The 12019-nt window shown below is 43.6% G+C and overlaps 1 protein-coding gene across 1 annotated transcript in view; it reads right to left on the reverse strand.

Annotated features, from left to right (window-relative positions):
- The window catches only part of MYO7B (myosin VIIB), a 1466289-nt gene that overhangs the window by 957347 nt on the left and 496923 nt on the right, over nucleotides 1-12019 (reverse strand). Inside the window, exons 14-15 of the mRNA XM_069617875.1 lie at nucleotides 4461-4596; nucleotides 4087-4247 (exon numbers count right to left, since the gene is read on the reverse strand). Coding sequence (XP_069473976.1) covers nucleotides 4087-4247; nucleotides 4461-4596 — 297 coding nt within the window. The remainder of the gene's footprint in view (nucleotides 1-4086; nucleotides 4248-4460; nucleotides 4597-12019) is intronic.

The raw sequence follows: 12019 nt of genomic DNA on the forward strand, positions 1-12019 counted from the left end.
CCTTGCAGCTTAAGACAAAAGGTTCTAGAACTGGCGCATGAGGGACATAGAGGGATAGTGTCCACCAAAAGGATGCTGAGACAAAAACTGTGGTTCCATCAACTCGACGCGCAGGTGGAGGAACTGCTCAAAAACTGTCCTATCTGCGCAATTGTAAACCCCCACACCAGACCTGAACCTCTCAACATGACAGAGTTGCCTGAAGGAGTATGGGAGGAAATCGCTGTGGATCATTGTGGCCCACTAGAAGGAGGTGAGCACATCCTAGTGGTGGTCGACGAATACTCAAGATTCCCGGATCTACAGATTGTGCCATCCACCGCGTCGTACCACACCATTCTCGCATTGGATAGAATGTTCGCCACCTATGGTATCCTCAAAATCTTAAAAACTGACAATGGGCCTCCTTTTACAGGACAGGACTTCAAAACGGTTGCAGAGTACATGGGTTTCCACCATCGCAAAATAACACCTTTATGGCCCCAGGCAAATGGCACAGTAGAAAGATTCATGTGCAACATCAAGCGCACCACCCAAATAGCTCAAATCACAGGAGAGCCCCTGGAGAAACTACTATGCCAACTAATGCAAGACTACCGAAACAACCCGCACAGCACCACTGGAAAAACACCATCAGAAGTGATGATTGGAAGAAACATAAGAACTCGACTACGCCACATCTCTTCTGAAGAGGACAAGTACAAAGGTGACCCTGAAATCAGACAGCAAGACACCTCAAAGAAATCAGACATGAAAAGAGTTGCTGATCAGAAGAGAAGAGTGGAGGAGAATAATCTAGAACCAGGGGATGTGGTCATCGTGAAACAAACTCAAAGCAAGAACATGGCCGCATTCAACGAAGAACCCCTCACCATAGTGGGGACAAAAGGCTCCCTTGTCATTGCTGAAGGTAACCGAAAGACTATAACAAGAAACTCTTTGCACTTCAGGCGAATGCCAGGAACCCTACCAGTTGCAAACCCGAAATCCCTAGAACCTCTCTCAGAATGGGACGCACCCTACGAAGGAGATCAAGAGAATTCCGGCACAGAAGCTCCACCGTGCATGTCGCCAGAATTGTTGGAAGAAGTCAGCCGGAGACCCTAAAGAACTAGGAAAAAAACGCACAGGCTTATTGAAGAAATTTTTTGAAGCAACAGAACTTTATATTTAGTATCAGGGGGGTGTAGTGTTTTGATATTCACCCATGTCACGTGGAAAGGGACACGGGGCAGTGGGAAGGGGAGTGGCGGGGAACACAGGGAAAATTTCAGTTCCTGTTATGTGAGAAGAAGAATAAAGATGTGTTAATTAAGTCTCTCTGCCTCCACCTCTCTATGCGTAGTGAGTGATCCGGCGGGCCTGTATGAATGAGAGTTGAGTCACCTGAGACTCGACAGATGCCATGGAGGAGGTGGCGGATCAAGGGTGGGTGGTGCTGCGGGCCTGTCACTGTCTTTCTCTAATAGTAGTGCCACAGGAGTTTGCTTACGAGTAGGGGGTTCTCCATAACACCAATATCCACAGAGGTTCTCCTGGACAGACTTAGAGACGAATCAAAGGCAAAGTCTTCTTTCTTGACACAATTCTCATTTTTGCATCTTTAGACTAATTGTGTGAGCACCCTAATATTCTTGCTCATTTATTTAATGCCCTGCACCTATGTTTGCCTAAGCAAGGTTTTGTCCAAAGCCCCATTTATGTATTGGGAATTCGTTAGGTGATACAACAAATAAATTGCGTTTGAAAGCACCCACAGGGCAACAGGGAGGGAACATGGGATAGAAAACAATGTATACACTGGAAGATATAGACGAACCTACTAGGCCTTGTGAACATTCAGAGCGTGCAAGTGCAGAGAAAGAAGGGGCCAGGGGTGTAAGTGCTGGGGTGCCCATGCTCGTGAGTGAGCAGCAGGTGTAAGTGCCCTGTGTAGGAAGTTTAAGGTAGCTATCATCTGTAAAAATAAAAATAAATGGGTAAGTGCAGGCCTACAGTGGCAAAGGCCGGTAAGTGCCAAGGCAAGTGCTGTGAGTAGACAGAGACTGAAGGCGATTGGGTGTGGGAAGCCAGGGCCCCGAAGGACACATCAGGGCCCTGGTCACCAATCACAGCGACCGGGAGTTCAGCAGGGGAGTCCTTTTGTAATGTCTTTCTGTTATTATGTATGTCTACCAGGACAGAGGTACACATGTTAACCCTTTTTCTTGTCTTTGGCTGAATGTCCCCACCTGGGCAGTGTGTTCAGCAAAGGCTGGTGTCAGCTATGTATTCTATGCACTTAGTTGTACACCTGTGTAGTCAAATCTACTGCTCGGTATCACTTTGTCCCTGTGATGTGCCAACATGTCTGCTTGGTATTTAGGGCCTGGAACCAGAACCATTGGCTTTGTTGATTGGCTTGTGTGATGTTGCAGGGAGAAATGACCATATATGGCCATTTACATTCACAGGCTCTGCACAGAACCCACAAAGGTAACTTTCAAAGAATGGGCTCCAGTTTGGGCTGGAAGGGGGTCTTTTATATGTTTAATACATATCCCTGTGTGTGTGTGTGTGTACCCCAGCAGAAATTGAGTTTGACTGGCCATCTCCTATCGTATGGTCACCAGCACTTTAATAGCGCACACACATTAAAATGAGGGCGGGGGGCAACCCACCGCTGACTCAACTAATGGACCTGAGCATGCAATGCTAGAGAGTCCACACCGATGCTTAGGGCTCTTGTCTAGATGCTGTCCTCCTTCCTTTTGAACCTCCTGAGGCAAACCTCTGTCCCTCAACGGCCAGAGGAAACCTGCCTCAGGTGATACCTGGTTGACATTTTAGATGGCTCCTTTTTCTGAATTAATTGCTGTTGGCCATCTTCAGTGTGTGGGAGCTTTACTTGCAGATGGTCTTCCCAGGTAGTGCTACAGTCGGCTTCTTTACTTCCATTGACGACTGCTTCATTCCTGCTCTAAAAAAGGCCTCAGGCCATTGAATCTGGTTCAGGGCTTCCTTCATGGGAGTCTCCATCCTCGCCTGCATGATCAATGTCGCTCCTGCAGCTCCCCTGAGACTCTGGTGACGTTTACTTACCTTTTGTCTATAACTGAGAGCTCTCTACATGTTTGTTCCAATTGTATCCTCAGGAAGGAACATTCTGAAACTTTGAAACTGCAACAAAAGTTGGTGACTGGTGAAATGTACAAGATGCTTCCTCCATATGCCACTTAGTTGGCACAAGACTGTTCCTATTGCTACTACAGAGGCATCTCAATGTGCTTATTGTAATCCACACTCATCTGTCATCAACCATATTCAAGAGGGTATTTTACAATCCCTGAAAGTCCTGTTGACATTCCTCAGCCCAAACAACTTTCTTAGGAGGTTTATATGAGGTGATTGCTGTAAGGAGGGCTGATATGCTTCCATAGTAAGCCCTAACGTGCCTGTGAAACCCAATTAGACTTTAAAGGCAGTCAGAAGTGCCAAGATATAGTACAGCAGTATAAAGAAACTAATCAGCCAAATTTGAGATTTGTTTAAGAATTGGCCGGTCTAACCTTTTTATAATTGCCACAATTAAATCACACAGAACTGCGAGAACCTATTGATCTTTTTGACACAGAATATTAGAAACAGCCATGTCAGCATTTGCAAATCTGAATCTTTATTACGCCCCTTTTAAAATGTCCTGAACACCACTGCATGCTGACCTGTGACCGACCTCTGAGCCTAGCCAACACCGAAAAGATAGGTAAACTGATTGAAAGCCTGTGCGTTACAAGTGAAACCTTGCCCAGCTCTAGTTTTCTCTGTTCTCTTGCCAAGAGCATTCCCAAGCTGGGACCTCCAAAGGTGTGGGAAGCATCCCACTTAGTGTTAGTGTAAAGGGTGTTGGAATGAAATCAATCTAAGCTTCCAAGACCTACAGACCGAGAAAGCATGTATTTGTGTAAAGAGGTCAGAAGATAAGAGAAAAATAAATACATTCCAGAGGTTTACTAAGCCTGGATATAAAATGCAGACAGAATCCCTTGTATTGAATACCAAGTGTGGGAGTCACATTTGCATTGCTAGGGTTTAGAAGAGAAGTCTGACCTTTTGTGGCTGGTTGGCATTCAAGTGCCGAATGCTCCCAGGGCCAAGTGACGCTGGGCTGCTGTGAACTTGGAAAATCTCCTTCAAGAACCTATTGGCAGAGGAGTGAATAAGTAGGAGGAGGTCAGAACTCAGCAAGTCACGGTTTTTCTCCAGAAATCCTGTGGATGGATAGGAATGACAAAGAATAAAAACAGAAGATTAGCCAGAAAGTCCTGAGTACGGGGGGATGGGGTGGTGTTACAAATAATATAGCCACTACCCACATGCTGTCTCAGTGCAACATAGGCACGGGTAAAATAGCAAAGAAGCGGTTCTCCCTAAAATGCCTACAATTTGTCAGGTCTGTTATATACTTAACGCTTGGTTCTCACCTTGAGACTCATAATAAACAACCCCAGCAAAATGGTTTATCGCAAATTTGGTGTCATGGACGCTCTTCGGAGGGAGGTAGATACTGCTCCGGCTGTGATGATCATTCAACTTGTTTATCATTGTGGCATCAGTACCCTAGAACAGAAAAAGCAACATAAGGACACCAGTTACCTCTAACAAAATCATCATAGATGAGGACAGCTACAACTACAATTAGTTTATTATTTTAGTAAACGTAATTGGCACATTGTTTTAAGGATATACATTTAAAAATAAAATGTTGAAAACTAGATTTGGTTATCAATGAATCAACAGGACATGTTACCACAATCAAAGGATTATAATAATTCGAAAAATGTCGAGTGATAACTGCAGCAATTTTGATACATATTTATGAAATTCCTGAAGATATTCATAATCTCTCAATATTTCGTTCATGGTTATATTACAGCTTTCATGCTTTGTGTCCAGAGAAATACATTCCATTACCACCATGGGAAACCAAAAGGATAATCATGCTTCAGCGGTATTTGTGGTTTCTGCATATTAAGATTGGAGCACATGCCCATTCAGCAGGTCATCTTCCAATGTATTGTGTATTATATAAGACATATGTTCTTCGATCAAAAAAACAATATTGACCTTTCCTCTTGGAAAACAAATGGTTATTTAAATTACATATATGATGGCAAGCAGATGCAAGGGACCCACCCTTTGACGAGGAAATCAAAAATGTAGCCCTCCAGAGCTGTCTGATACACCCCACTACATTCAATAACCCCTATTTATTTGTGTTACTAAATTGATTTCCCTGCCCTGTGATTGGCCAAGATCCAAGCAGTGACTGGTGTTCAGGCTCTCCAGTGAATATAGGATGGTTTCACATTGCACTTAATTTCTATAGTTGAAAAAAGTAGCAACTGGGAGGTAGAAGTTGTTTGACCACAATGGCCGTTTTATGAACTCCATTTGGTCAGTGTGTATTCCCTACCACATTTTGTAGATTACACAGGGTGATAGTGGTTATGAACAGCCACTATTGCACTGCTCATGCCCCATATTTGATGATATTTTGAAGTGTGGGATGTAAGTGTAGAATGGGTCTGCAAAAGTGAAATAGAAGTTTACATTTCCAAAGCACTGGTTCTTAATATATCTTTGATGTCACAACGGAAAAGAATTTTTCAAATGTGACACCTACCTATATTTTATTTTGATGTGTATTTTTAAGGCACTTGCATGCCGACCTTTTCTGATTTCTTTTAAAAAGATGTTAAGGGACAGAGCACAGGATGTGGAGCGATGTTTGAGCAAAAAGGGGTTTTCTCTATTTTCAAGTTTACTTCCATTATACTATGCTGTATGTGTTTTTTGCAATGGAAAGCTCATTGGGGTACTAATCTGAAAAAGGACTGTAGATTTTAGGACATAACAAATATTACCAATCCCCTGGAAGTAAAACTGCCCTCCAAGAAGTAGAGTATAGCTCCTGGCCATTATATTGTGCCTGTGGAAAATAATGACGTGTGCTTTAGCTAAATCCATGTTTAATGTATATTTTACAGTGCTTGGGCATATCTGCTGCTGCAAACAGCCCTATGTATTTTGAGACCATTTTTCAAATATTTGCATGCATGAGCATAACTTTCGGATCCATGCTCACGGTAATGCCATGCACTTGCAGTGTAAGCATGTGGAAATAATGCCCATATATTGCACTTCAGGACAATAGGCTGGAATTCGCTCAACTCAGATTGGTTAATAGATGGACTATTATCGGTTATAATTCTTCTAATATCAGACTGGTGATGTGAGTACCTCAAATGCGGAAAAGTAATCTGACTAATAATAAAGCACTGGTTGAATAGAGTGTAGCCAGTATGGGTTTGGTGGCCATTTCATCGGGCTGACACCTGGAATCCACACAGCAATGGCTTTTTCAGCAGCCCACTCTGCGGCTGAAATGAGGGGAAATTCAGAACGTACTACACTCATATTTCAGAAAAAGAAATAGCTGCAAACTCTACATGTTGCGCGATGGCCAAATGCTACTATATAGAGAATTTCGTTGGATTGTAGAGACAACGAAGAGTTCACTGCTACAAATCCCTTATGGTGGGCGAGGACCACTACAAAGATTGATAGATTTTGTTACTGAATGCATCTTGAGCTGATCTCCACTATGAGTTGAGTTGATGAGGATATTGAGAATAATACAGGTCATACTAGATCACCAATACTGGTCCAGGGACTGTATGTAGCGACCCAATTTTGAACATGTTTATGTGGTTGATTTTACTGTAGGATCTCCTTGACTGAAACGGTACGAGTACAAGGGGGAATGGATGAAATACTTAACTTGCTCCTTTTGCACCCAGAGGCATACACACACACACACAAACACATACACACACATCCATCAACACAAATGTGCACTGTAACTTGTGATGTAACAGCCTTTTATTAAAAGCCCCACCTCTGGGCTCAAGCGAGACACCAGAGCAGGAACCTATACTACACGCACAGCTATGTATTGTCCTGTGATGCCACCTTTCTTATAGGCTTATAGACATAACAGATAGGGAGGAAGAGGCCACCCTAAATGTAATTTTGCTGTCTAGAGCCTTGTTAAAGAGTGCTCCTTGATCATATATGTGCTGTCCAGGGGAAGACATTTAGAGCAATCCCAGTGTGTGGAATGCTTTCACTGAGGGTGACTCTGCAATGAGCTGGGTGTCCCAGCACTAGTTGCCCAAGCTGCACCCCTGCTGATGACCAATATCTAATCTGCAGCAACAATCCAGGATGGTACAGCTTTAATGATACCAAGATCAAGAATGCGGCTGTGTCACTGGAAGAATTACTTAAAGGCCACTAGAGAAATGGACCCTCTGGTGATAAATGCGGCTGCCGCTCCTGCCATGAGATGTCAACAAGCTGTACCTGTTGCTACTAAACATCATTGAACATGATTATATTATGGCCATTGCAGCTCTTCCAGCACCTTTTGAACCACAAGTTAATGGATTATGAACACTTCCACCTGTTCAACTTCATGTAGGATCCAGCCGATCCTATGGCAAACTTTGACATCAGAGAGCATCACCTGACAAGTTCCTGTGAGCTGCCAGATATGGAGGATGTGTGTGCAAGTCATCAATGGGTGTGGTTCGACTAAGCTGAAGGAACACATCCAGCATTACCACAGCATCTCAGTGCAGAAGAATCGGGAACTGTCTCATAACCATTGCATGGATGACTCCTGTCCTGCCATTATAGGGCAGGGCTGGTGGCCTTGTGATGAAGCCAGTGCCATAGTAAGGAGGTATGCCAGTGACTTACACGGAGACAAGTACCTACTGGGTGGTCTTTGCTTCCCCCTCTACCAACCAGCAATCCTGTCCTGTGTTATTGTGGGTATGCGTCACGCCCGCTGGTGGGGTCACTGGGTCATGGTCTGGTCAGTAAAACGTGTTGCAAGATAAATCACATTGCTGACATCTGCACGGCCAAAGTAAAATCACTGTCCAAGCCCTGGCCACTGCACATCACAGAATCCGGTGCTGGATGGATGAAGTTATCACAACTGCAAATGCAGATCTGTCTAGCAAGGAAGGAATTGGCCACATATATGCCATCAAAGGTCACTCTGCAAAGCGCAGGAACTCTTCTCTCTAGTCCTGCATAATCAATGATTGGGTACAGATGTCTGTTATAATTGAAAGGGAGGTGTCCATAACTGCACTCCTAGATGTAAGCACTCACATATTAAACACATTTGGCAGCACCACACCAATTCCTCAACAAACTCTTCATACCCATTCTCATGCATGAGCGGAAGTCAGCTTGCTAGAGGGTGTTTGTCTCAAACTTTGTGGCTGACATGTTACTGAGCAGTAATACAGCAGAACCACACATACCACTCGCTTGCAGTATGAATTCCAGGGTCAACATTCGGAGGCATTAACCAGGAGTTACAGACAACTGGTTTATGGAGGACGGTAATAACAAGAGGGACGGCCTAGGCCCCACAAAGAATAAAAGATAAATCCTATAACTGTCTTTAAGACTCAGAGTGCTTTCTGTGCCATCTGTGACATCAATGTGCTGATAAACCGGCTGACTTCCTGTCTCCACACCCATCACCGACTTAAATTACCAATTGCTACATCATCTGCTATCTGAGATGAATTGTTGGGGTCGGAAGAAGGTTTTCTGCTACAACACACTAGAATTGTTGTTCTTGCAACCCTGGCTAAACAAAAGACACATTAGGGTAGTTAAAACCAAGGACTGTTTGAGGGGAAAATTATTCCCTGGAGTAAATCAGAAGGTCGAAGAAGTGGTAAACACATGTCTTTTATTTCAGCAAAGTGGCTTCGCGCAACACCCCATTCTAGTCTGCACACAAGAACTAGGGCAGCACTGTTGAGAAATAGTGACCCCAGACTGCTGCTCCTTTCTAGCAGGTTCTTGCTTTCTGGCATTCATAGATACGTTTCCAGGGAACCTGAAAGTTAAAATTATTACATTGACGATACCCAAGGCAGTCCTTCCCAAGCTAGAAAAAGTGCTAGTGAACCATTGCTTTCCAAAGTTCAGCAAAATGAATAACAGACTACCCTTTCACCCTTCCAGAGGTAGGATATCCTAGAATAGTTTTAACTATTTAAAATAAGATACCCCATGCTGGCATCAGGCAAACAGGGGTGGCATACTACATGTGCTTGCTTTTAACAAGGCCATCTATATCGCGCACGAAAAGGAGTAAGAGCTAGAATCAGAACTGTTCATGTTTTTGAGAAACAACAGATCAATACCTCACTACTCCACACTCTGTGGACCGGAGAATCTCCTAGAAGGCCAAATAAATAGCTCCACTTTTCCAGCAAACAGCTACTGGCCTCCTGGCGTTCTAAGCCATTGAGCTACACCGCCAAAGAATCAACGCAAACTTAAATGTCAGGAGAGATTGTGAAGGGTCAGTAATGTGAGACTCACAACTGTGTTTAGTTTTCTGAAGATCCGACATTTTATTTTACACAAAATTATAAAATAAACCCTAACTAAACCTACTCTATCAGGGGATTCCTTACATATTCTAGGATCTAAGGGAAACCTCGTAGCATTCACAAAACTAACCGTCACTCTAAACAACAAACCCATTCAAAGCAACATGACAACAAAAAAAAAAGGTTTACCACACAACCCGTTTCTTGGATGACTTCTAATGGTCCTGTGCGGATCTTGCTCACCCAAGAATGTCCCGAAGTCAATTTCTTTCAAGGAAAAGAAGTCTTAAACAAAGTCTTGAAAAGTTCCAAAGAAACAAATGTTCACACAAATAACAATCCACCGGTAACAGTTCCTTCTTTGCTTGATGAAAAGATTATCCTTCCCAGTTCCACAAAGAAAATAATGGCACCAATGGGGATGCCTGGATGACTTTCTTCCAGGAAATAATGGTTACATTTGAAGACAAAAGTACCACTTCTGTTTACATTAACTTCTCTGCTTTCAACTTCTGCATCGTCTTTTGTAACAGTTTGTCAGGATGCTTCAGCTTAATGTTTGCTCTTTCTTCAGCAAATCTTTTCTACTAATAGTACTAAGCGAGCAGGCTCCCTTGCCCCAAAGTGAACTTCTGTTTCTACTACATTCAATTAATACAGGTCTGACAAGAAATGTTGATGACCGCAGTTCTACCACTGCTGCTACAACCTCCAATGTTAGGAAAATGTACTGCTGCTACTGAAACTTCGACTTTTGGCAACTTACTGCTGCTACTGCAACTTTAGCTTTAGGCAACATTAGCAAGCCTTCATCAACATCTACAGTTTGGCAAGGCACTCTTCTCTCTTGTATGGCAAGAACGGGCAGCCTCTTTGCCTTTCCTTCTATCTTGCAGCTACCACAAAATCTGCCTCTAGCTTCCAGGCTATTTCTTCTCCATTCAAACAGTCTCAGCCAAGTAGATTTTAAACAACTTCTTTTAACAAGCACCCAGCTCCCTTCCCCAGCTTGATATACACCTTTTCTCCAATGGTTACCCCAAAGCTTTCTTGCCACTCCTATAGCTTTGGGTAACCTTGTTACCTTGATATTAGACGACTCTCAGGTAACAACAACATCATTGGCTCCAGAATAAAGGTGTAAAGTTCTTAAATGTGCGGGATTCACTTTAACAAAGATCACTCTATGGGCATGGGTAATGCTTGTTCTTTGATTCAGCTTCTGCCACTGCTACTACTTCTACTGTTAGCGTTCGATATGTTAGTAAATAAACCAATGTCCACTGGCTGTGTAATGATATGTGTGTTCGATATGTTACAAGATGTGGGTTTCTTAATGGAAACGAAATTCGGTACAAGTGATTTTGTTTTAGTCTTGAACTGCCACTTCAAAGGATGCACGTTCCCACCTTTCGGTCAGCTTTCAGCTTCCAAGGTGTCGGGAAACACTGTTGCATGCGCGGCCACTTTAAACTACGCTTGTAACATTTCCGGAAAGTCAGTTCTGCTTCAATAACTTAACCAGCAGCATTCTCCTCTCTAATAGGACCAAGGGGACCGCTCGGAAACAAGTTATTTCCAAAAATGAGGAAAAGAGATGCATTCACTACAGGCAAGCACTTCAGCTTGTTAACAAAATTGTGTGTTGCATTTCCCTTATCAGAAAGACTTCCCACTTCTACAAACAACTTCTACTCGCTTAGATGTGTACAAGAGTGCGAATAAAGCAGGTTACAGTTACCAGCAAGGTATCTATTAATTTGGAGTCCGGAGCTTCCTTTTTCTGGCTCCACAATTACAACGACTGCAGTTGCTTCTGCTTCCCGGCTTGGTTTGGTTTCTTCTCCTGCTACAGGCACTCTTGGGACCCACCCACTCCTCCCCCGCTGTATGGGTGTCTCTGATCCGGCCTCATTAAGGGAGAGTCTTCCACTCTCCAGCTTCCCTCAGCTTGCTTCTGCAGACAGGCCTTGGAAGAAGGCACGATTTCAGCTCTGCATTCACTGTAGCATGGCACACCTGGAAAGACTGCCTGTTTCTTCCAGTCTCTCCCAATGCTGCCACAGCCAAACAGGGTTTGTGATCACAGGACCAACTCACAGCCTGCAGGTGAAATCTGCCCTTCCTCTGCTCTGGCATCTCTTCTGTGGTCACACTTCACTGTGAAATGCCAGCCTTGTGCTCTACCTCTTCTGCTTCTGCTGACCTTCCAGCTCTTACTCCAGTTTCTTTCTACTGCTCCCACCTGCTGCAGCCTTTCATGGCCATCAGGGGGGTTAATTGGTTTCAGGTACAGGCCCTTAGAACAAATTGCCTAACCCTGCAACATGCTACTATGCTTGCCTGCCTGACCTTGACTCCTGCATGCCTCTTCAGCCCTCTTCTTCGTCACAGTCCCTGAGGGATTCTGGAACATGCAGTCCATTTTGAGAAAATACAGTTTCTCCACTTCTTTGAAAGGTTTTAAGATGGAGTCCCCCTTTTGATATTATTAAAAGAGGAATTATAAGGTTTAATCTTTGATGAGACAGAAGGGTTAGGAAAAG

Source organism: Ambystoma mexicanum, chromosome 10 (genome assembly GCF_040938575.1).
Source record: "Ambystoma mexicanum isolate Mex_15411 chromosome 10, UKY_AmexF1_1, whole genome shotgun sequence".
In the NCBI taxonomy this organism is placed as follows: Eukaryota; Metazoa; Chordata; class Amphibia; order Caudata; family Ambystomatidae; genus Ambystoma; species Ambystoma mexicanum.